The sequence below is a fragment of the Myotis myotis genome, unplaced genomic scaffold (genome assembly GCF_014108235.1).
Source record: "Myotis myotis isolate mMyoMyo1 unplaced genomic scaffold, mMyoMyo1.p scaffold_m19_p_6, whole genome shotgun sequence".
Classification (NCBI taxonomy): domain Eukaryota; kingdom Metazoa; phylum Chordata; class Mammalia; order Chiroptera; family Vespertilionidae; genus Myotis; species Myotis myotis.
In genome coordinates, this window is record NW_023416368.1 from 23908893 (window position 1) to 23934815 (window position 25923).

At 42.3% G+C, this 25923-nt stretch overlaps 1 protein-coding gene across 8 annotated transcripts in view; it reads left to right on the forward strand.

Annotated features, from left to right (window-relative positions):
• PPP2R2B (protein phosphatase 2 regulatory subunit Bbeta) overlaps positions 1-25923 on the forward strand; it is a 376594-nt gene that overhangs the window by 138273 nt on the left and 212398 nt on the right. For 2 of the 8 annotated variants that reach the window (XM_036313819.1, XM_036313816.1), the window contains exon 1: positions 6754-7310. The exons of 3 other annotated variants lie outside the window; for them this stretch is intronic. Coding sequence is in view for 4 of the 5 variants with exons in the window: in XM_036313816.1 (XP_036169709.1) it covers positions 7241-7310 (70 nt within the window). In the remaining variant the exon portion in view is untranslated. Of the gene's footprint in view, positions 1-6372; positions 7311-25923 lie in introns of those variants that run through there. 3 more of the 8 variants (XM_036313818.1, XM_036313820.1, XM_036313817.1) reach the window with 3 other exon arrangements.

Genomic DNA, 25923 nt, shown 5'->3' on the forward strand with positions numbered 1-25923 from the left:
TTAAGTGAAAATGTCCATGTGTGTAAAAAAAATCATGGTATTTGTCTTTCTCTGACTAAATTATTTCAGTTAGCATAAGACCTTCAAGGTCCATCGATGTTGTGTAAATGGTAAGAGTCCATTCCTTTTTATGGCAGAGTAATATTCCATTGTATGTATGAACCACAGCTTCTTTATCCACTTGTCTGTTCATGGGCACTTGGGTTGTTTCCATATATTGGCTATTGTAAATATGGTAGCAGTAATTTTTTAATCTGTAATAACAGCTTTATTGAGATACCATACCATAAAAAGTCATCCTTTTAAAATATACAATCCAGTGGCTTTTAATATATTCAGGGTTGTACGACTATTGCCCTTATCTAATTTTAGAACATTTTTATCACTCAAGCAGAAATCCCAAACTCATTAGCAGTTACTCCCATTCCTCCCACCCTAGCCCCTGGCAACCACTAATCTACTTTGTGTCTCTATGGATTTGTCCATTCTGAACATTTCAGATAATTGGAATCATATAGTATGCAGTCTGTTATAACTGGCTTCTTTCGCTTAGTATAATGTTTTCAAGGTTTGTCCATATGGTAGCATCTATCAGTACTTCATTTCCTTTTGTAGTTGAATAATACATGATGTAGCAATAATATATATACAGTGGATATACATTTGGTTCATGTATATCATATACAATGGATATATTGCATTTTGTTTTATCCATTTGTCAGATGGTGGATATTTTGGCCATTTCCACTTTGGGATTATTATGAATAATGTTGCTATAAATATTTGTGTACGAGTTTAGGGATGAATATGTGTTTTCAGTTCTCTTGCATATATACCTAGAACTGAAATTGCCATTATATGGTAACTCTGTTTAACATTTTGAGGAACTATTTGTGGCTACTCCATTATGAAAATCCCACAAGCAGTGTGTGAAAGTTCCAAGTTTGCCACATCCTCAACCAGCACAATAGCAGTGATTTTTCAACTGAGAGGATATTCATTCCTAAGAGGGACAAATCAGAATCTAGTGGTGGGTAGTTTGGAAAAGACCCTCAAATCCTATTTGTGACTTCAAAACACACACACATACCACAAAACACACAGAGCCAGGCTCCTATTTAGTTGACTTGGGGTATATGATTTATTTTGATTAGCCTTAATAGCATGTATATAATAATAGTACTTACCTTATAAGGGCTTTTGTTAGAATTAAATGAGATAATGCTAAAAATAAATAAATAAAAATAAAATAAATGAGATAATGCTAGTTAAAGCACTTATACATAATGGACACTCAACAAGTATTAGCTCAATAATTTTTTATTATATGAACACACTGTAATTTACCTAGCCAGTTCTATTGTTGGACATTCGGATGTGTTTTCAGTTTTTCATGATCATTAACAATGCTCTGAGAAATAGCCTGATGGCTAGATTTTTGCCCACATACATGATTGTTTTCCTTGGATGAACTCTGTAAAGTGTTACTGTTTGGTGCATTTTAAAGAAGTACTGGCTAGTACCTGATTACATTCCCCAATGTATATTCCTATTTAATTTACACTGAAATTTTACTTTGGGAAATGTAATCAGGTACTAGGCAGTATTGTTAAACTGGTTTTGTAAATCTTCATCTTGTACCTTATAAACATAATGCAAAATAAGACCGTCTTGGGCAGGACAGCCTAACTTTAATTCTAAAACCACTGAATGAGAAAAGGTACAAGAGAAGATTTTCTCTCAGGCTCTCTGATCTGGACACTTGGATTGCTATACCTTTTCTCCTGTGGCATCAATACCCTATATTGAGGGAATATTTTGTTAGATGAAGTCCATTAAGAATCCAGAGTCTCAAATTAATACAATATCTTAAGGGCAAGATATTCTGTTTTGTTTTCTTTTCCTAGATTAAATGCCACATTAAAGGATCACTCATGTGGCATTACATGCTGTAACATGCACAGAGGAATTGCAAACCTTGCTAGAAATTCTAGAGGTCATCCTCTGGGCATTCAGCACACAAACCAACTCAGAGAGCTGTGCCTTCGGTGCTTAGTGATCCTAGAGGGGGATCCCATGAGATTCCCCAATAGAGACATGTGATTAGTTCTGCACATACAAAATGTGAAAATCAAGAGAGGATCATCCTAATTCCTTCCATTTGCACAGGACTTTGTGGCTTACATGGGGCTTTTTGCAAAAGGGTAAAATTTCATGCATCCAGTTTCTAGCTGCTCATTAAGATGGATTGATAGGCAGTAAAATTCAGGTTTCTGGGTCACTTTTGTTCACATGAATGATTGACTTGCCGTGCGTCTCTCCATTTCTCTGCAGATGGAGACCCCAGTGAGCCACTGCTAGGAAGAAGAACTGACATTTTAGTGAGGCTTGGCAATGGGCCAAGCCTATAGTAAGCACTTTCCTTACATGGTCCCTGAAGCCACTCAACAACCCTATGAAGTAGTTCCTATTATTTTTTCTTCCATTTTGCAAATGCAGAGGCTCAAAGATGTTAGATTCTTTGCCAAAGGTCATGAAATTCATAAATGCCTGAGCTGGGACACAAACCAGGACTGTCTGACACCTAAAGCCTATATTAAGAATCTCCAGACTGGCTGAGGTCAAAGGTTTTAATAAAATTGTAGATATTTAATGTGCTAATTGGACAGGATGACCTGAAAGGTTCCAGGGTGGGCAGCACTAATCTAACTTGGGGGAGAGTATAAGGGAGTGTTGGGGGAAGGGGACCATGACAAGGGTGATAAAAAAGAATGTGTCCACGTGCTGTCATGCTGAATAGTGTAACGTAAGAAGGCTGTGTATTTGTAATTGGCCTTTTCTGTGTCAAGCACAAGCCTGAATTAGGTCAGGCTTTCAGAGCGTCCTCTGCTGACCCTTTTGAAGCCTGTGGCCCCCTTTACATAAACTGTGAATTAGACGCTAAGTTCCATGACATAGCAGAGGCTGATCATACGTCTTATGCATCGATGTTGCTGAACCTCCAGTCCTATCCCGGTAGCTGATGTGATAGGTGCTTAAATATTGGTTTACTATTGATGGTGGTGATGATAGTAAATACTCAATGAGTAATAGTATTGTATTCTTCCCAAGCATTATCTCATCTCATTCTTACAGTAACTCCATGAAGTATAGGGTGTCTCCTCAAAATGTATACACACGCTAAGAATAATTCTAAAGGCAGTGTTTATTAAAATAAATTTCATTTTCAAAAGTGGGAGCTATCAGCTGTAAAAGTGTGTATACATTTTTTGGAACACCCTGTATTTGTCTCCCTAATTTATAGATTAAAAAAAACACACCACAACAACACATGGCTTAGGGAGATCTTGTAACTTGCTCACATTCACAATAAGTGGCTGAAAATCAGCTTTGCCTGATATTGGAACCTTGGCAGTGAACACTATGCTATAGTAACATATAGCTATAGTTATTGATGGATATGCATTTGTTATATTTCTAAGAAAGCACATATTAAACTCAGATTACAGAATTTAGGTTCTGTGAAGGAAGAAACTTCTGTTTTAACCATATCCCCAGCACCTAGAACAACTCTTGGCATTTATTAAATGCTCAGTAAATTTTTTTGTGTGCATATGCTTACAAAATGGGTAAGAACAATTATTTCAATAAGAATAGGAGTTACAAGCTAGAAATTAGTGATTTACAATAGGTTTTGTTGTCAGGGTTGGGTTTTTTTTTTTTATTGCAAGCACTTTAGTAAGGGTAGAACTCTAAACCTAAATATCACTTTAACAAATTCAGTAATTTATTCATTCATTCAAGAAATATTTATCTCCATTCAATAAATATAATTGCACATCTACTAAGTGCTAGACACTTACTATCAGAGATGTATAGGAAATGATAAACAACAATAAGAAAACAGCTATTGCAAAATGCAATGTGCCATGAAGAAGGCCAAGTAGATGTAGAGACAGAAAACAGCAGCAGGGACAAGGTGTTGTCAGAGTATTTCTCAATAAAATAGGAACAGTTCAGCTGAGATGCTGAGGAATGCCAAGAACACAAGGAAGGGGCAAAGGGGGTGACAAGTGCAAATGCCAAACGCTTTAGGAAAGAAGTTGACATGTTGGAGGAATAGAAAGCAGGTCAGTGGGTCTTCTGAGAAATGGTCTATGCCAGTGGTTGGCAAACTGCGGCTTGTGAGCCACATGAGTCTCTTTGTCCCCTTGAGTGTGGCTCTTCCTAAGCCTTAGGAGTACCCTAATTAAGTTAATAACAATGTACCTACCTATATAGTTTAAGTTTAAAAAATTTAGCTCTCAAAAGAAATTTCAATCGTAGCACTGTTGATATTTGGCTCTGTTGACTAATGAGTTTGTCGACCACTGGTCTATGCCATCCTCTTACCAAACTAAAGGATTGTGCAGGGCTTCCTTCAGACTCTTACCTCCTTTACTACATGCCATTGTATTAAAGCCCTGAGCCAAAGCTTTATTTTTCTTGGTTTTGGGTGGAGGGGCTAGTTCCCTGTTGTTCATAGTAGAAAAGTGTGATCCATAAAATAGAAACCTTTGAATCTACTTAATCCAAAACTTTTGTCTTGAGGGAGGGTGGGCTGTAGTGTTGAATAAATGCAGGAGGAACTTTTCAGGGAACATGAAAGAGCAAATGTAGTAAGCCCAGAGGCTTGATGTATGGAGGGGACATTCCTTTCATTGATTACAGTGGAAAATTGCTCAAGCACAGCCTGGGCCTACCTGATTCATCATGCAGCTCTGTTCCAATCCAGCACATGTTCCAGGAAGATGACAGGGAGAATTTCCCAAATACGATTTTGCCAAGGCTTCCTGTTGCAACTTAAGCTCATTTCAACTCAAAGCAAGATGTCTTCTTGCCACTTTGAGATGAACTTCGCTTTCCCCCACTCCACCCCTCTCCCTGTCCCCCGTTGTGGCAATCTGCAAGAGAAACTAGAGTGTACAACTACTGATGAGCTGACCACTGCAGCCTTGGTGATGGACACAGCCTGTCACATGGAAAACCCAGCTCAGCAACTGGTGCTGAAGAGGATTAAATCAACGTGCACCAATCTTCATCTGTTACTGGAATGTCCTAGGTGACTTTTGAACAAATAGTCAAACAAGCACATAAGACTTAACCACCTGATGAGGATAACTTGGACTCTCTTGCAAGCTGAACTCCCTCCAATCATATCAAAGGATATTCCTACTCTGTCCTTCTGGAGACATGCTGTCGCTTCCTGGAGGAGGGGACAATTCCATTTTCCACCTGCCAGAGCATCTATTCTTCATGGAAATCTATTGGCAATTCCAAGCCTCAATTGAGGACTTGTTCCCCCCCTTTTTGTTTTTAACTTCAAATACTTTCTAAATGGTGTTAGCCGAAGCATTGTATGTATATAATTAACTCACAGGTCCCTCTGGGCTCATCTAGCTAAACTCCAGGAGCTTAACTGAGCAAGACATTTGCTTATGTCTCCTCCTACAATGACACCCGCGGAAACGAATCCCGGCTACAAGACGAAACCGGGGAAATGTCTTTTCAAATTGGCTTTCCAGTGACTTAATGATTTTGGTTTCATAACAATAATGATCGAAGTTTGCTTTCAAATACGGAATTGGCAATTTGGGGGAGCAGGGTAGGGGTGGTAGGGAATTCGGTATTTTCCTCTTCGTTGAAGTAGAAAGACAGGCCTCTTTTTTGTATTCACTGGATCTTTGAAATTCCCTCAGGGTGGCAGTGGCTCTCTGCGGGCACAGGGCTCCGAGGGACCGGGCATGTTGAGAGCAAATGTAAGCCGGCCCCGCAGTGTCCTGTCTTCACAAGCAAAACCCACAGGAAGACCTGCAGCACTTCCCCAAAACAAAATGCAAAGGGCGAGGGAAGGTGCACTGTTCAGACTGACTGTGTTGACTGGATTCATACACAACTCAGCCCTCTGCTTCCCTCTGCCTGTGTAGACATAAACGCCTGCAGTTATGGCTGTTTGAATGAAGAGATCAGTTGTGATGGCAGAAAACTTCTGGCCGCTGTTTCCCTTTCTATTCCTAGCACAGAGGGCTTAAGCTGGGCGCTGAGAAGCTCTTTTCCCATTCTGTCCTCTCTGTTGAGGTTTAGAATCCCAGGCCTTGCCCTTGAACTCCATCAAGGGACTGCATGCACCACATAGGGGTGAGCAAAGGGACCTGGATGTCCACTTCCTGCCTACCTAAGCCCACCCCCTTCTCTTTGCAGTCCTGAAGCGCAGGTGTGGGGAGACAGGCTGCAAGCTGGGGGGGGCTGTGGGCGGCAGAGTAAACGCCGCCCTCAGCTGCGTGGCGCGGGAAGGGGGAGGTTGAGAGAGCGCGCCTACGCTTTTCACCTGAGCCTGCAAGCGAGCTGCTGGCTGCCCAGGTGCCGGATCGCGGCTGCGTGCGCCCCACTGCCGCAGAGAGCAGCCGCAGCCTCCGCTCGGCCACCACCGCTACTGGGAGTCCTGGGCTGCTGACGCGGTTGGGAGGAGCCTCGCCTTTAATGCACCAGCCGCCTTCAGCCTCCAGCCTCCAGCCTCCTGCAGCAACAGCAGCAGCAGCTGCAGCTGCGAGTGCGCGCGTGTGGGTGTGAGGGTGAGTGCGCTGGCGCCGGCCGCAGCGCCCTGCCCAGCGCCCCGCCGGCTTCCCAGCCTCCGCCCGCCGGAGCCGCCCTCCCGTGGGACCAGCACCCTCACCCGGGCCCGGCCAGCCTGAATCCTGCCCCTGCCATCTCGCCCTGCAGCTCGGGTCCAGAAAGGCACCATTTTGTCGCGGCTGCCCCCTCTCCCGAGGGGAGGAGGGATCTTTTTTTCCTCCCCCCTTGCATTTCGGAGCGGCTGCCAACGAGGAGAACCTGTTGGGCATCTCCCCAGCCCGGCTTGTGAGCGCCTCCAGGGCGGCGGGCGGGACCAGACCCCTTGGGGCACGGCGCATCTTGGCACCGGAGGCAGGCGCAGCATCCTCGCTGGGAATTGGAGCTGGAGTGAGCGCACCGCGGGAGGAGCCGCCACAGCCTCGGAGATCCCGAGTGGAGGAGGTGACAGCTCCATTGCCGGGTTTTTATTTTTATTTTTTCTCCGCCTCCCCGTCTCCTCCTCAGGCTCGGACCATGGTGCAGTCCCACTGGCTCCCCTGCCCCCCTCTCCTGTGAGACTGGCTGCGGGGAGGGATCATGGATACTTGTCTGCCGGCTTCTGGTTCCCACGCAAGTAAGCCTGCTGTCAATGGAGGAGGACATTGATACCCGCAAAATCAACAACAGTTTCCTGCGCGACCACAGCTATGCGACCGAAGGTAACGCCAGCCCCGCCGCATTCCGCCGCTGGGGCCGGGCGCAAGTTGCGGATCGCTGTGCTCCGCGGGCTGCTGGGCGCGTGGTGGCGGAGACTCCTCTCCTCCGGGGCTGGGGCGGGGGCTCGGCTCGCTGGGGCGGCCGCCGGAGCGCCCCACATTCATCCGGGCTCCGCGAGGCGAGCCCGGCGTTCAGCAGCAGGTGGACCCGGCGCCCACGGGAGTTAAAATGGCCCTCGGGGATTTTTCAGGGTGGGGCTCCCGGCTGGAAAAATGATCCCCCCAAAAACAGATGACCTCTCCCCCAGGATGTTTGCAGGGGGTCTTGTGGGGAGAGAAGAAGGAAGGGGCCCCGAGGACCGTGGGTCCTCCCCACCCTGAGCCGAGTGATGCATCTCTCAGTGGCTGCAGGGAGGGCATGGTTTCATTTCCTGCCGGCTCATCTCTGGCCCGGTTACCTGCTCAGACAATCAAACCCCCAAAGGGCCCTTTGCAGAAGGGCGAGCCCCTCTCCCCTTGGAAGTGCATTTGCAAGAAATGAAAAGGTGGCTGGGGAAACGGTGTTCTGGCGAGCGAATTCGTGTGACACGTGGGGCGAGCAATGCGATCAGTGGGGCCTTTAAAAATCACCATTATGAATTCTGCAGCAGTAGTTTCTGCTGAATCAACAGCCAGCAGAAAGCAAGAGGGTTCGCTAAGCTGAGCTTTGCCAAGAGGTGAAATTGTCGCCTCTCCCTCTCCCAGCTTGTTCTGATATTAGCCTGGTGCTGTGCACGCGGGCAGGGAAAAGTCAGCAGGTGGAACTCATTCTGCCTTTTGTGTGTGAATAGAGTGGAGAGGTGGTTTTTTTGTGTGTGTGTGTGTTTTAAATACCAAAACTTTTGTATTTTTGCTTTCATTTTCTACCTGGAGGCCTTTATCCTCAACCACTCATACAAAGTGTTGCATTATCACATGGTCATATCCACGTGAGGAAATGTGTGCGAAAGCGCTTTAGGAAAATGTAGCAAGGTGTGTTACTTTAAGGCTATTCTTCTTGGATGCTAAAATATCTATAATTTTTTAACAAATCAAGATAACTAGAGAAATGTGATGGGGAGTAAGAGTTCAAGCTCTGAAAAAAAATAAAAAAACACAACTTGCGGGGGTGGGGGTGGGGGTGGAAAACTGGCATTTTCTATAAATATCCTTGGAAGTTTTAGATTAAAAAACAACTGCCTGGCGCTATTGAAAATATGTTCTCTGTTCATCTTTATTATAGGAGGACAGCAAGCCTAATATTTCCATGGCGCTAGCAGATTAAGCAGAGTTGTATGAGCTCTGGCCTCCGGGAGCTTAGAAATGGCTTTTAAGACATTCAGCCCGTCCCTCCCCCATCCCAAGAACCATACTTACTGATTCTTTACATTTGCATGGTGACAATGTGGATGTAAGGTGTCCATCCTCAGTCTTAGTGCTTTGTCACTGACTCAGTTACCAGGCAGAATATTATTAGCTCTCTGTCTGAGCATGGCATCCAAGAGAGGAGTTGGCCTTGGGTCTGTTGGCTTTATTGGGGACACCACTTCTGTTTGTGGCAACAAAGAAATGGCTGCCTCCGTGTTTTCCGCTGTATTGCATAATGCTTCGAGTGCAGGCAAAGGAAACTTACTGAGCTGAGAAGATGAGCAAATTGGGGCCTTGTGTATAGAGAATACACAAGGGCCCTAGATACTACCTAACCTTTGTTCCTATGTCATGGCATTTTGGTAAGTTGATTCTGAACAAAATGTCTGGGTTTATTTAGTCAAAATAAGGGAAAGAGCTTTCCAAAACCTTCCTAACTCAACCTCTCAGATTTCTCTCTGTCTCTGTCTCTCTCTTATTAGACCTCGACATTGTAAAAAGCAGGAGTTAGGTAGGGCAGGAAGTTCTCTATGGTCTTACTCTGTTCATTTTAGGGAACATCCATGCAGTCATGCTGGCCAGAGGGGGAAGAGTCCCTCTTCTCCTGATGAATACCTTACAGGCGCTGGTACAGATTGAAAGAGCACCAGATGAAAATAGTCTTCGTTAAAATCCACTTTATTGGGGGTTTGCTCCCAAAGTTCTCTTCCCCTTTGTTAGCTTAAACCCACTTTCTGAGGAATTAGCATCCAGGTCCTTCTGTAGACTTTGCTTTCTCTCTCTCTCTCTCTCGATATTTTTCCTGCCTGCCAAGATATGTCAGATTTTTCCCTCCAAGATCTCCTTCCCATTTGTCTCTGAGCTTTCTTCCCTGTGCTCAGATCATTCCACACTGCAGTATTCTATTTAAAGCTGAAAGGGCTTTGCTGTGTAGTTAGTGTGAAGGGACTGTAAGCTCAATTTGCATTGTAAGTGGTAGCTGCCTGCAAGTTTATCTCGCTAAGAGCAATGAAAATGCCAAAGGACACTTTTACCCAAGACCACCACCTGTCTCTCTCTCTTTCTCTCTCTCTGCAGAAATGCATAGGTGTATTTATTAAAGACATTCTTATGCCTCTTCTTTTATTCTGGCCACTAAAGTTACCACCCTTTCCTACCATTTTCTATTTTTCCTCCCCTTTTTAAATTACCATCTTTGAGCATCTTCTGTTCCAAGCAGTGCTGACTTTTTTATAGTAGCATTTTACTATAGCCAAACCCAGCTAAGTGGGTGCTGTTATGTCCATTTTCAAATAATGAAACAGCAACAGAGGCCCAGAGATGTTACTGGTTTGCCAAGGTCACACAGACAATCAAGGCAAGAGCTTGTCTTCAAACTCACGACTGTCGGAAGACCCACCACAGTCTCTCGCACTAGGAAGTTCCGCACAGCCTCAATTTTCTTTAACTGTGAGCTACTGGTATGGGGAAGATCACAGTGGTTTTGTCTTTATGTATAAACTGTATTCTCATCTGGGGTAGAATTCATTGCAGGGGTCATTTGAATGTGTGTATAGGGGTTAGATGTGAGGAAAGGCAGGGGTCATTTGAAAGTGTGTATAGGGGTTATATATGAGGAAAAGCATGGGTGGGGTTGGAATAGACACACACACACACACACACACTGGTTTTATTGATTTTTCCCCAATGTGGTCTCTCTCTCTCTCTCTCTCTCTCTCTCTCTCTCTCTCTCTCTCTCTCTCTCTCTCTCGTTTTATTGGTTTTTCCCCAATGTGGAACCCTGAGTTCCCTAACCAGTGGCACATCTCTCAAACCTATCTGATCTACATGTGGCTTTCCTTTTATATTTTTAGACTTGTCAGAACCAACTGAAAATCCCTCTCCATTAGAGCTGTCAGAAAGTTTCCTAGCTCAATCTTCCTACTCCCAAATGAGGCCACAGAGGGAATAGGTGGGGTGTATAGGAATGGCAATCTGGTTAGAAGGGGAAGTCAGAAAACACATTTTAAAACAACTGCTCTGGTTTTGGTTTCCTTACCTATAAAGTGGGAATAAGTAGAACCTATGCCACCGAAAAAAACTGATACCGGGAAATCACTGAAGACAGTGCCTAATAGAAAGCCAGACGTCAATAAATGTCCTCAACACATTAGAGCTGTTATTATTACTTATACTGCATTTTCGTAGCAAGCACTGTTTTTCCTTGAATTGTTTGATTTGCGTTTATCTTAAAGGGAAGGGGTGGTGGAAGTAGGGGAGAGGTCACACTAAAACCCACCACCGTGTCTTCTGGGCTCAGCCACTAACCATGGATCTTGCCATTTATTAATTTGCCTTAATGTATTTGCTGATTATATTCTGGTAGCAAATAAGTTCTGTCTTCTCTCGGAGGCCTTAAAACCCATACTGTTTGTGTGTATTAAAGGAAGAACTAATTATTCCATGTAGCTCCTTCCAATAATTAAAGGCAGATTCACTCCGAGACATGGTCTCTGTCCTCGTGGTGCCTTCAGGCTAGCCGAGGAGGTAGATGTGAAATAATTTTGCAAATAAGTATGTGGGTACCAATTGTAGTAAGTGATCTTCAGGAAAAGCACAAGATGCCTGAGGTCATATGTAAGGTGGAAAGGCAGATCTAATTTAGATTGGGGATTCAGAGAAAGTTTAAGCTGAGAACTAAAGGCTGAGTCAGGAATTAACAAGAGCTAAAGGCATTTCGGGTTAAAAGGACAAGCTGTACAAAGCTCAGAGATATAAAATAGTTGGACAGATCCAAGGAATGGTAAGATGCCATGGCTGGAGTGTAGGGAACTAGAGGAAGTGTGATGAAAATGAGACTGGAGTCTGCAGTTTACTTTTGAATGCGCCAAAACCAAGAAAGATTAAGGCAAGGATAGAGGGATGGATAGATGGATAGAGAGAAGATAAAGCAAGTAGAAAATGGTAGAGTCCAGGTGGTCAGTCAATGGCTATTCACTGTAATTTTTTTCAACTGTGTTTGGAAATTCTCATAATAAAATGTTTAAAAAAATACTGGGGAGGCATTTAGGGATGTGGTCACATTGAGCCTTGTTGTACATAAGGAGTTTGGACTTAATACTACCCAAAGCAATCTATAAATTCAACGCACTTCCCATTAAAATACCAACGGCATACTTCAGAGATCTAGAACGAACTCTGCAAAAATTCATCTGGAATAAAAAAAGACCTCGAATAGCTGCAGCAATCCTGAAAAAGACCAAAGTAGGTGGGATCTCAATACCAGATATCAAGATGTATTACAAAGCCACTGTTCTCAAAACTGCCTGGTACTGGCACAAGAATAGGCATATAGATCAATGGAATAGAATAGAGAGCCCAGAAATCGACCCGAACCAATATGCTCAATTAATATTTGACAAAGGAGGCAAGAACATACAATGGAGCCAAGATAGTCTCTTCAATAAATGGTGCTGGGAAAATTGGACAGATATATGCAAGAAAATGAAACTAGACCACCAACTTACACCATACACAAAAATAAACTCAAAATGGATAAAGGACTTAAATGTACGACAGGAAACTATAAAAATTCTAGAAGAATCCAAAGGCAACAAAATCTCAGACATATGCCGAAGCAATTTCTTCACTGATACAGCTCCTAGGGCACTTGAAACTAAAGAGAAAATGAACAAATGGGACTACATCAAAATAAAAAGCTTCTGCACAGCAAAAGAAACCATCAACAAAACAACGAGAAAACCCACTGTGTGGGAAAACATATTTGCCAATGTCATATCCGATAAGGGCCTAATCTCCAAAATTTATAGGGAACTCATACAACTTAACAAAAGGAAGATAAACAATCCAATCAAAAAATGGGCAAAGGACCTAAATAGACACCTTTCAAAAGAGGACATTCAGAAAGCCAAGAGACATATGAAAACATGCTCAAAGTCACTAATCATCCGAGAGATGCAAATCAAAACAACAATGAGGTACCATCTCACACCTGTCAGACTGGCTATCATCAACAAATCAACAAACGACAAGTGCTGGAGAGGATGTGGAGAAAAAGGAACACTTGTGCACTGCTGGTGGGAATGCAGACTGGTGCAGCCACTGTGGAAGACAGTATGGAGTTTCCTTAAAAAACTGAAAATGGAACTCCCATTTGACCCTGTGATCCCACTTCTAGGAATATATCCCAAGAAACCAGAAACACCAATCAGAAAGGATATATGCACCCCTATGTTCATAGCAGCACAATTCACCATAGCTAAGATCTGGAAACAGCCTAAGTGCCCATCAGTAGATGAATGGATTAGAAAACTGTGGTACATCTACACGATGGAATACTATGCTGCTCTAAAAAGGAAGGAACTCTTACCATTTGCAACGTCATGGATGGAACTGGAGAGCATTATGCTAAGTGAAATAAGCCAGTCAATGAAGGAAAAATACCACATGATCTCACTCATTCATGGATAATAGAGACCATTATAAACTTTTGAACAATAATAGATACAGAGGCAGAGCTGCCTCAAACAGATTGTCAAACTGCAGCAGGAAGGCCGGGGAGGGTTGCGGGGCAGGAGGTAGGGGGGTAAGAGATCAACTAAAGGACTTGTATGCATGCATAGAAGCATAACCAGTGGACATAAGACATTGGGGGATAGGGGAGGCTAGGGGACTGTCTAGGGCGTGGGGATAAAATGGACACATATGTAATACCCTTTGTAATACTTTAAGCAATAAAAAAAAAAAATTAAAAAAAAAAATAAAATAAAAAAAAAAAAAAAAAAAAAAAGAAAAGGACACGTATCACATGATCTCACTTATATGTGGAATCTAACGAACAGAATAAATTGATGAACAAAATAGAGCCAAAGATATGGAAAAATGGAAAAGACTGATGAATCTCAGAGGGAGGGGGTGGCAGGAAGAGATTAACCAAAGAATTTATATGCATATATGCATAACCCATGGACACAGACAATAGTGCAGTGAAAGTGAAGGCCTGGGATGGGGGTGAGAGTGGGTTGGAGGTTGTCAATTGGGGGGGGGGGGCGAGGGGGACATCTGTAATACTTTCAACAATAAAGATATATTTTAAAAAATAAAGTAGACAAAAAAAAAAAAAAAAAAAAAAAAAAAAAAGAAAGGAGTTTGGACTTAATCCAAAGATGGATCGAAAGCCATTAAAAGATTTTGATTGGGGGGGGGGGGGGTGGCACACAAGATATGATCAGGTTTGTTTTTTCAAAGCTCAGTCTGGCTGTTCTGCAGGGTGGTGGGGTCATCGGGCGGGGCAGGAAGTGAACAGCAGTGAAAGCAAGGAGATGATTAGGAGGTCATGGCTGTACTCTCTAGGCCAGTGGCAACAGTAGAGCTGGGGACAATCAGGAAGAGATACGAGATATTCTGTAGGAGAAGAATGGATAGGACTTACTTGTTGTGCTAGATTGGGCAAAATGGAGAAGTAGATGGAGATAGTGTCGTGGACAACTCCCAGGATTTTGCTATAAGAATGGATGCATAATGAGGCACTTCCCCGAAAGTGGAGAAAGACTCCGGAAGTTGATTAGTCTGAGGGGCAGGTGTGACATCCAGTCTCACAGTGAGACTCTCAAGGAAGCAGTTGGATATCTGGGTCTGAAGCTCAGAAGAAAGATCTAGACTGGATATATAATTTGGGACATCACGCATATTAAAGGGATCTAAAGCTGTGTGAATAGATGAGGTGCCTGGCAGAAGAGCACCTATGGCAGAATTTGAGCCAAAGAATGAAAAATTACATGGAAATTGATCTTGGTTTGATGTAAAGAAATTGTAACAAAAAGCACCTCCAATGGAATGCCTTGGTAAGCTAATTAAATAACTTCACACACTGAAGTTATTCCAATAACGCTACATGGCCATTGAAGAAAACTCCAATCTTGAGTGGGTTGAGTTTAGAGGGTCTCTGAACTTGTTATCTGTCAGATGTTACAGCTTCGTGAGGGCTATAAGAATAAAGGTGAAGAAGTAAAATTCCCTGGCCCCCCTCCCCTCGGAACACATTCAAGAAAGAGAGAACCTATGATGAATAAAACTGGAAGCCACTTAAAAATGGCTTTTGAAAAATGAGCGGAGGTGGTGTGGTGATGGAGAGCTGCCTTGTAGTTCTCTAAGTTGCTTTATATATTTGTATGCAAATGCCAGGCCAGAATAGTGTTTCCAATGCATATGGATGAATGTGTGAGTTCTCTGCTATTCTCAGAAAAATATGAAATGGAAGGTGGGCAGAGGCTGCCGTATGCTATTGTAAATGACCTTTCTGGGGACGGGAAATGTTCCGCTACTAAACATAATAACCAGAGTGCATTGAAAATCACTAGCAAGTATTCATTATTAGCATTCAGGTCCCCAGGGGCAATCCCGAGCCCTTTATGAGGGCTGGTCAGAAACATACCAATGAACCTGGGGTGAATAATATTAGACCAGTCCTGTCAAAATATTGGTAATGCTCCATGAAAAGAGCACAGCTGTAGACTGACATTCCTAGACTCTGGCATTTGCATTTATGAGGAAATGAAGGGTCCAATTTGCACACTTAGCTGAGGATAGAGAACTAAGATTTCTCGAGGACTGTTTGTATTCCAGGCATTTTCCTAAGTGTTTCTCGTTATTTACTCATTTAATCACCTTCTGCAGCCCTGAGAGAATGGTTGCATTAGCCCTGCTTATCAGAAGAAGAAATTTTGAGGTTTGGAGAAGCAAAGAAACGTGTGTTAAGGTTCATACTTGGAACTGGCAGAACCAGATTGGAACCCAGGACTTCAAGCATGGGCTCTTTGCCCATCCCTGCTGCCTCTTGTCAGATTTTAGGGGGAGAAATGCAGGTTGTAGTCTGTCCTCCACCGGCATCCAACGCCATGGTGCTCATTCAGTGCTGCTCGAGTCACTTGGCCCATTTCTTCTCAGTGCTGCAGGGCATGTGCCTGCACCTTCCCTGTTGGTCCCGCAGGGAGGGAGCTGAACTCCCTCACCCAGTGCCAGAATCCTTACTTGACTTACACCTATAGATTTATTCTACTCTATAAGAAAAGAAGGAAAATGTCTATGCAATCGAGCAACCGAAATGTGAAAATTAGCTGGGTTTTTATAGCCTTCTCCATGTCCCTCACACCCACTGCAGGACCCAGGCTGAGCTGAGATGGTCCCACTGGGCCATCTAGGCACCCATTCTGTCGAGCAGATGACAACAGAATTTTCTGGAACAGAGCAAAGGAGTGGGACAGAGGCAGCTATGTGATGGCCAGTGCTCTTTTGCACATTAATGTGGAGGCATCTGAGGCCTCATTTTGGCCACAACAGTCTCTAATGCTCCTCTCCTCTTTCCCCATTAATAAAATGAGTTTACTTTCACCAAACTTGTCATCTTTTCTAACAATTGTCCTTTTGCCTTTCTAGTTGAGCTCAAGAATCAGGCTGAAAGTCAGCTCTGATATACCCACACAAGTATTGACATAACTATCCTACTGGAAAAACAGGTTTATTTTACAAGACCACTGGGAGCTTTGTCTTAAGTAATTCAAGAACCCTTGCATTCTTATGCTCCGAGTTCACCATTGAAAGAATTAGGAGTGACGATGATAAGATATGCATGTGTGAAATCCATGGAAAACTAATTAGTATTAATTGGTTTCTTTGGAGAAGGGATCATGGTGGGTAATGGAAAAAGATGGGTTTGTAAAGGGGACAAATCAGGCTGGTGCTTTAGAAGAAAGAAACGTGATTTCTTACAGCAAATGTGGAGAAATTAGGGGACTCTGTGGGCAAGGGGCCAAAAGATGCAAGAATCTAAGGTTCTGGAGGGGCCCCTGTAGGCAGGTTTTTAACCTGAGAAAGGTGAGGTCTGCTAGGTGGAATGTGCTGAAAAGAACCTGACCTATGGGAGGATGTATTCCAGGTATATTTGGCTTGATGCTGGGGGACTGACAGCCTCCTCCATCATGCAGTGCTGATTCTGCTGCTATAAATCCACGTTAAGTAATGAACCTGAAGTAGTTGCAGAATGGCAGGCCACCTCCTCCAATAATGGAGGGGGATCAGCCTTGTGACCCTCACCAGGTGCAGAGGGTGGGAAAGCTGGGAAGGGACTATTGCAGCAAGATGCTCAGCACTTGCAGGAGCTCAAAATATCACCAGGAAGTGCTTCACCAAGAAGTGTTTTACCAAAGGGGATAGCTGCACCAAAAACTCAAGGTGGTTAACATGGCTCATGGAACTTTGCAGAAGTCAAGTTGGACACCCAAGGTAGGAAGGGCCTGTTGGTTCACAACAGCTGTATTGTCATCCTTCACATTTCCCTCTGCCTTTATGTCTTTATTCCTAAGGCACATAATACATAAATGCCTTTTTATTTGAAAGGATTTGAGCATTATACAAGTAGATAAAGCAAATCATGAATCACCCTTCATCCCCCACATCCACCCCACTTCCCTGTGCAGGGGCTACCATTGTCAGCAGTTGGGTATGCATCGTTGGAGCCACCTTCATGTGCTTATCAATTCATTTAAATAGACCTGAACAGATATACATTGGGGGAGGGATGGTTTCTCTGTGTAACTGAATGCATACAGTTTATTTGCACTTTGCGTTCTTCCCCCCACTCTGTGATGTATGTCTAAAAGATCTTTTCATGTCAGGACACCTACATCTGCCTTCTTTCCCATGACTTTGTAGTGCCCATGATATGACTGTACCATAGTTTCTTTAGTAATTCCCTTGTGGATGGATAGAAAATTGTTCCTAGCTTTTTATATTACATAAGATACTGCAGTGTTTACTCGTGTACATATGCTTTGGTTCAAATGTTCTTCTTCCTGATTGTGTCATCTTTAAAGTCAAGATGTATGTTCTCATTTCTTAGCAAAATGGCAAGGACTCTCTGGTCCTCCATTTATTCCCTAAGTAACCTTGGAAAAGTCATTTAACCTCATGAACTTGAATTTCCTAATATAGAACATGGGAATATCTGGCATACCTCTTTATACCAAAACCATTGCAGATTTGAATGTTAGTGATGAATCATGATGACTGCTGGCCATTGTGGAAAGCTTACAATGTGCCAGGGACTTTGGTCTTTAAAGTATTTTTTTTTTCATTTAGTCCTCACAACTCTATAGGTGGATACTGTCCTTTTAGCCCTTTCAGTGAAAAATTGAAGCAGAAGGCGACTAGTACTTGTCCAAGGTTACCCAACAGTGAGCAGCAGAACAGAAGTCACTCCCAGCTCTGTCTGACTGTCAGGCTCATATTCCGAAACTGTAGCAGATCGTCTCAGGGTAGTGTATGGACACACCTGTGTAAACCCAAAGTCATGATGTTGACACAGAACAAAGATTTTTCATTTCCGTAAAGAAATGTGCTTTTGAATTAATACCAGTACAAAGGGTCCATTATTTATCAAGATTTTGGAAATGAATGGAGGGAAAATTGGAAGGCAATGGTTTATTTTAAACTCAATATTTTAAACTCTCCAGTGGATTATATTCTAAGTGGATATTTTCCCCAGACTTGCCACCATAATTAGTCACTTTTACTCTCTGGGCTTCAGTTTTCCTAATCTACTAAATTGAGGTTGAAGATGGGGGATGGAAGACATGCTCTCTATAGATTTTCCTGGTTGGAAGTTTCTGTGATGCACTCCATCTGTATGTGTGACCGTCTGGGTAGATCTCCTTGGTATGTTCTGATGTCGTGTTCAGGGGCGAGGCTGGGGGACACAGGCATCGGCTTTAAATGGTCCCAGAATTCCAGGCCTGGCTGTTCTTACTGATGGGTCAGCTCATCCTTCTGGCAAGTAGGCTCGGGTGCAGCCAAGAGGCGGAGCCAGAAAGGGAAGCATCTCTTTGCCAAAAGCCACTGCAGATGGAGGAGCCAGTCTGTCTGGGCGGCCCCTGACTTTGAGAGGAGCCATTTGGCAAAGTTGTTGGCAGGAGCTGTCTTGCAGCATGAGTGCTGGAGACTGTCCTGGGCTGGAGTGAATCAGGGACGCGGCCGACACGGCAAAGGTGGCTGGCGGAACAAATAGCCATCTGGTGAGCAGGGCGCTGCTCATCTTGCCGCACTGACAGGCAAGAGCAAGTGCCAGTCGGTGAGGCTGAGCTCTCAGTGGCACGATCTGACAGGCTCAGTGGCATCTCTCCCTTGCTGTTGTTGTGTGCTCCATGGAGGGGTTATAAACCCCCGTGAACCTGGCTCTTGCAGAAACCAAGAAGGCTCCAATGTCTTGCACTGTTCCAAAGTAGGAAAGGAAATTCATCAACTCAAACAAAATCCATACATTGTAGTTAGCGCCAGACGCTGTGCAGGTTGTGCTGGGGACTAGGGTGAAGTGTAAGTTCTTGTTCTCAAGTGTCTTTCCATCTATTCAGGCAGATGACCCTCTGGCCTTTCTTGAAATTCCTTAACCTTGTGCCAGGCCATGTGAGTCTGTGCGGTGTTCGCCTGTCTGTTATCACCAGGTGGCTGAAGTGGTAGAATCAGAGCCTGCCCAGCTCTAGACACACTTCCAGCAGTGTTGGCTCTGTGGCCTGGACAGATCACGCCACATCTTTGATTGTTTTCTTTCTTTCTTTTTTTCTATTCAAAATGTGTTTCACTGGGATGGTTCCTTACTCATCTGGATTCAAGGGGCTTCCTCCTGAAGGCGGATAGAGGACCATGGAGCGGCCAACACATGCACCGACAGTTTGAGCCTGGCTAAAGAGAGTGGTGATTTTATAGCCTCCTGGACATTTCACACCCATGAAGTAGGGGCTGGGTCTTCACACCAGGCACTTATTCTTGTGTTTTCTCTTATCTGCTTCTGGAGAGGGATGAAGGAGATGCTGTGCAAGAGGCATGGTTTCCTGGGGAGGTTGTTACCCCCAGAAAGGCTGATTGAGTTCTTACCTATAAAGGAGATGAGGCAACATGCCCTCTGCTAACACGTTATTGTTTATATGTGCGAATTGAATAAGTACAAAAGAAGCCCTCTCTTGTTCCATGCATTTGGGACCAATAGTGGTTGATAGTAATTTGGAAAACTTAAAGCAGATAATTATATAAAATGGTAAACTTATTTTAAACAGCATTCTCTACTTTTTATTTAGGGCTTATTCATAAATCAAGGCTTAATCTTTTAGCATGGGTCTGATGTTTGGGGATTATAATATTTTCCATACACAAACCACAACCAGAACGAGAAAGACCATGTCTGAGTTTGGTACTGAGATTGAGTGAAAGCATACATACCTGAGAAGCATTCTCACTACAGACCCATCTGGATTTTTATGGTTGTCCCCAATTGTTTATTTCTCCTACATTTAATTTTACCTTTTTTATCATCTTTTGAAAGCATTCGGCTTTGTTTTCATGTGAAATAGTCACTCTTTTTCTGTTCACACCCTTCTTTTTGTCACCTTCCATGATATTTAATTAAATAACAAGTATAACTGGCATCAGGAGATTTGGGAACAAACACACCGCTTGTCAGTAAACATTCAATAAACATGTAGCTCCAACCAGAAGAAGCAGCAGTGTGCCCATGTATCAGAGATTAGCCCACTAGTTAGTGTATAGAGCAAACCGTAGGCCCATTTTACAGAGAGAATGGAAGGCATTTTTCATCCAGTGAGTCTTCTAACTTAGAGGACTGTTAAAAGAGCTTCTGTTGTAATTATAACGAGGAGGAAGAGCTCCCATATACTGCGTGTTTGCTGTGAACCAGGAATTAGGTTGAGTACTCTGAATGTACTACATATGATATCCTCTCTATTTATGTATGGTGAACTAGATTGATGTATGTTTATATGATATAGATACATGAATATGTGTGTATCTGTATCATGTGTTCCTCACAACAGCTATCAGAAGTACTACAATTAAATCTGAATTAAGTGAGACTTTAGGTCTTTTTCACCATTGTTTGTCCATCTTCTTACATGGTGCCTACCTGGGAAACAGCACACATTAAATATTTATTGAGAACAGATTTCCGTTTTACTGATGATAAAACTGAGACTTAGAGAATTGGTGTAATCTGTTAGTAGACTCTAGACTTGAATGCATGCAAGTATGTCTGGCACACACAAAAAAATGTATGTTCCTAAGAAAAAATTTAGGCATATTACAATAATATTTACAAAGCTCTTGGTCATATATTTTGAATCCTATATTGCCCTACGAATAACCTTCTAATAGGATAAAAATTTAGTACCTTCTCTTGAATCCCATATTGCCCTATGAACAACTTTTTAGTAAGATAAAAATTTGGTACCATTTCTACTTTGTACAACTATATTAATGTTCTAGAACAGGGCTAGGAAAATTTCCTATAAATCTGGTAGGCTTTGCTGATCACACAGTCTATGCCCCAACAACTCAGCTCTGCCAATGTAGCATGTGGGGATGGCTGTGTTCTAGCAAAACTATTTGCAAAATCCAGTGGTGGCCCATGGACCATAGATTGCTGATCCCTATTCTAAAAAAGCATTTGAAACCCAATAGAAGTTCAAAAATGTTTCTCTTCTAAGTGAGTGTTTGCAGTAAGTACTAGAGGGAAGCTTAACTGAACAGGAATGGCTTAGTGGGTAAAGACAGGCCTTGGTGGGATTCTGACAGGTGGAGAGGAATTGCAAAAGCTTTCCTAATGGAGAATGGAGCCTTGTGTGACGAAAGGCGGCAAAAATAAGCAAACGAAGTTGTATGTTGTCTGAGCAAATGAGCTGGAGACTAGATGTATAACAAACTATTTGTTAGCTCATTAGAATCCCCATGTGTAACCATGCCTTTTATAAGTAGTGTCCCCAATTGTTTACTTGGTAGTCATTTAGAAAATATTTATTATATACTAAATAAAAAACATGCTAAAAAAACAGGTATACAACAAAAAAGAAACAAACAGATATACACTCTGCTTTCATAGTTCTTGTATTCTATTGGGAAGATGTATGTTAAATAGACACAAACATAAGACTATAACTATAAATCTTATTAAATAAGAGGTTATGAGAGAATAAAATATATGTCCAATAATGAAAACTTGCCCTTTAAAGAAAAGTGCAAAAAATAGAAAATCAAGCCCTGGTCGGTGCAGCTCAGTTGGTTGGAGCATTGTCTACACCAAAAGGTTGCAGGTTTGATTCCCTGTCAGGGCACATACTGGGTTGTGGGTTTGATCACTGTTCCGGGCATTTACAGGAGGCAACCGATTGATGTTTCTCTTTCACATCGATGTTTCTATCTCTCTATCTTCTTTCCTCTCTCTAATATCAATTTAAAAAACTATTGAGTGAGGATTTAAAAAAAAATCAAATCTACCTCTAGTCAGACATAATTATTATAAACACTTTTTAAATGTATTTTCTTTCACACTGTGTGTGTGTGTGTGTGTGTGTGTGAGAGAGAGAGAGAGAGAGAGAAAAGGGTGAATGCTGGAATTATATAAAATAGTATTGTATCCCTTGTTTTTTTATTTTTGTCCCAAATGATGCAGTGAGCATTTTTCTGTAACATCCTATAATTAAACCATAATTTTACCAATCACCTACTGCAGGAAGTTTAGATTATTTTCAATATTTTGCTATAATATGTGATAAATAATTGAATCCTAAATCATCTCTCTAGTTATTTTCTTAAAACAAGTTTTTTTTAAAATATATTTTTATTGATTTCAGAGAGGAAGGGGGAGATGAAGAGAGAGAATCATTGATTGACTGCCTCTTGCACGCCCCCCTACTGGGGATCGAGCCTACAATCCGGGCATGTACCCTTGACTGGAATAGAACCCGGGACCCTTCAGTCCGCAGACAGACGCTCTATCCACTGAGCCAAACCAGCCAGGGCAAAACAAGTTTTTAATGTCAAGATTACTGGGCTAAATAGTACAAGCAATTAAGTTCCTAGATAATAATAAATTGCCTTCTAAAAAAGTCATACTCAAGTTCGCCTTGACAATGGCCGTGGCACTTGGCCCCTTTAGTCTGGTCTATATTGTGCTTCTACCTCACATTGTCATAGATTTACAGTGTTGAAGTTCAGAACAGAAAACTTATGTGGGGTGAAGATTAGAAAAAATTCATAAAGACATAGCCATGGAACTTTAATTTGATCTCATTCCCCTTGTTCTTCCCCAAAGCCTCAGGTACTTTTACCTGTTCTGAGGGTGAGTCAAACTCAGTTCTCAGCAGCTGCCATTAAATACATGGGTGCGTAGCTTCGTCTCTGGGATTGAGTGCCCACCTATATTAAATAAAATTACATTCATGGTTCCAGGGCATCATTTGTAGATAAGTATAAGGAACCTAGTGACCCAGAAATGTTAATTTTTCTCAAACTGATGAGTAGGTAACTTCATAGAATGACTGACCCAGTATGACAACCAGTAATACTTGTTTAATGACCTAGTCTCTGGGGGAAGGGTTTTCAAAATAGCTGTTTTAACTTATTTTGCTAATACTGTGTGTGGTTGAATGCAATTCAACCCCAGCAAATCAGAAAAAAAAACAGACTCTATATCATTGGCTTTACACGTCCTGCCTTCTCTAGTTTTCCCTAAAAATTGGGAGCATGATTTAATGGAAATGAAAAGTGCAAATCTTATAAACTACCACTGGGATTATATTTTTAGTGCATAATTTTTAGTCCCTTTTCAAAGTATATTAGCTATCTGCATTTCAGCAGTCTTTGGGGATTATAGTTGGGAGTCAGTCTGAAGTCTCAACTCATTTTGCTTGGGTATTTGGGGACATTTTTCTCCCTCTGAAGTGTCTTGAGGCACTGAGATGAGAATACTAATTTTTTTGAGACATTTTTCACGTGAAAATGTTATGAGGTACTAAAAATGATACACAGGTTAGTACCTACGTGTTCAGTAGATAAAATTTAAAGGATGCATGGATGAATGGATGAGTGAGTGGGTGGGTGGATGGATGAATGAATGAATGAATGAATGGGTGGATGAATGGATGGATGAATGGGTGGATGGATGGTGAATGGATGGACAGTTAATTTGATAAAGATTTGGGTGGTGAGTAGGAGATTCTATTGCTTTCTCAGAGGACTAAAAGTGTAAAGCATCTTCTAGAAACATCAAGTTTCAATCATGATTTAGAATTTTAATATTAAAATCTACCTGTCATTGCCTTTCTCCACTGTCTGGAAGTCAATGACAGGTAGGATGGGATGGGAACATTAATTAGGGCAGTGCAGATCCATAGAGACATGCCTCCAGGAATTCATCAACAGGGCTAGATTATAAATGGAAGATGTGACAGAGGGGAGAAGGGCTCTCCTGGAACCCTGAGCTAACAGAAGAGACTGGGGCAGTTCAGTGCTTCCAACTGACATCTCTTGCCATGACGGGTATCTAATTCCATCCAGTTCTGTAGGATTAGCCTGGATGAAACTGATGTACTGTGCTTTGGGAGTCAGAACCCTCTGGTCACTTCATAGGACGTAGAGGAAAGTTTTGGGTGCAGTTCTATTTGTGAACAGAGTGTATTTCTCTACAGGTTCTCTGATCCCTTGCAGGGTCAGCGATCAAACACTTGCTAAGGTCTCCCCACGTCCTGAAGAACTCTGTGCACCGCTGTGAAAAAGGCAAAAGCAATCTCAAGATCATATTGTGGCTGCCAACATGCTTACTCAGACCCCAAGCTTCCTCAGCACAATTTGAGATGGAAATTTTCCGATCAGAATTTTTCCTACAAGTCTTAGAAACTTGGATTTGAGCCCGTTGCGCAGGCCAGGTTTTTTCTTGTTCCAGTTACTTGACAAGCAGGTTGCCTTTGAGTCACTCATATGGATGGCCTTGATCTAGACATTGGCACATGCTGAAAAGGCAAAAAATATTTTCCTCCTCTTGTTTGACCCTTTAAGGAGATTAGTCTGGTCATAATTTTCTCCTGTGTTTATAATGTTTTCTACCTGTCCCCTCATCTCCTCAGTCCCTCAAAACTGATCTTCAAACTAACCAGGCTGGCACGTGCTGGGTCCTCACTGCCCCAGGCCATTCCTGCTTCCCTGCCCCCTGTGAGCTGTTTCCTCTTCCCAGGGCCTACAAGGCCTGCCTCAAATATACATTTTCCCATGAAGTTTTTCCTGAATTCCTCAGGTTCTTTCATCTCGATAACAATAGTCCTATGAGGTATAGGTATTATCCCCATTTCACAAACATGAAAACTGAGGTCCAAGTTCAGGCAGCCATCCAGAAAGAGGCAGACTTGAATATGTTTCCCCAACTAGAAAGAAAGAAACTCCTAGAAGGCAGTCATCATATTTCTGCTCCTTTCATCTATTCTGCAAGGGACAGTGCAGTGCATGGCACATGGGTGCTTAGTGAATGGTTTTTGAACTTGACTGGAGTTTGAGAGTAGATTGGTACCATCTCTGTAGTTAGAACAGTAGCCAGTTACATGTTCTCTACTTGGGAGTTTAAACTTGTAGGTCCCTCTAAACATGTTGAAACGAGGTTCTCCTACTCCCACTACAGTTTAAAGATAAAGGGGAGATGGCAAAAGATGTGCTATATTATTTTTGCAATCACTTGGAAACTGCCAGCTAATTGAAGGCATTATTTATTCTTTTATCCATTCACTTGTTTATGAGTTTGTTCTTTCACTGTACTCTTTAACCATCCAGCAAGTATTGATTGAGCAACTGAAACCTCATTTGTACAAGCTAGTATATGATGACATCAGTATGAAAAAAATGTATAAAAGCCTATTACATTGGTTATGGGAGGAGGGGAGAAGCAAGCAAAAAATAAGACTACTAAAAAACTTAAAGATAGTCACATCCATGAGAAAAAGGGTATGATTCTTCTTATACAAACTGCTATGTATGTTCATAAAGAATTCCATTAAAAAATGGCTACCAAAATACTGATGATGTTTATCTTGAACTGGTGGGATTTTAAGTAATTTTTAGTATTTATATTTTCTATAATATATGGTAGTTGTAAAATAAGCATATACATTGTTTGCATAAGATGTCATTATGGTGAAAAATAATTCATGGGCGTGTACTATGTGCAGAGAAGTAATCTCTGGTTATCAATGTAGTAAATGTTCACCTGAGTTCTTTCTTTTACTTTGAAGTCACATTAGTAATTTTTCAAATAAAAATCAGTTTGAACCTTAGAAGAACAGAGATAAATCGACACTGGTAACTGTCAAATTATGTAACAAGAGTCCCTTTCAAACTCTTACCTGTAGGT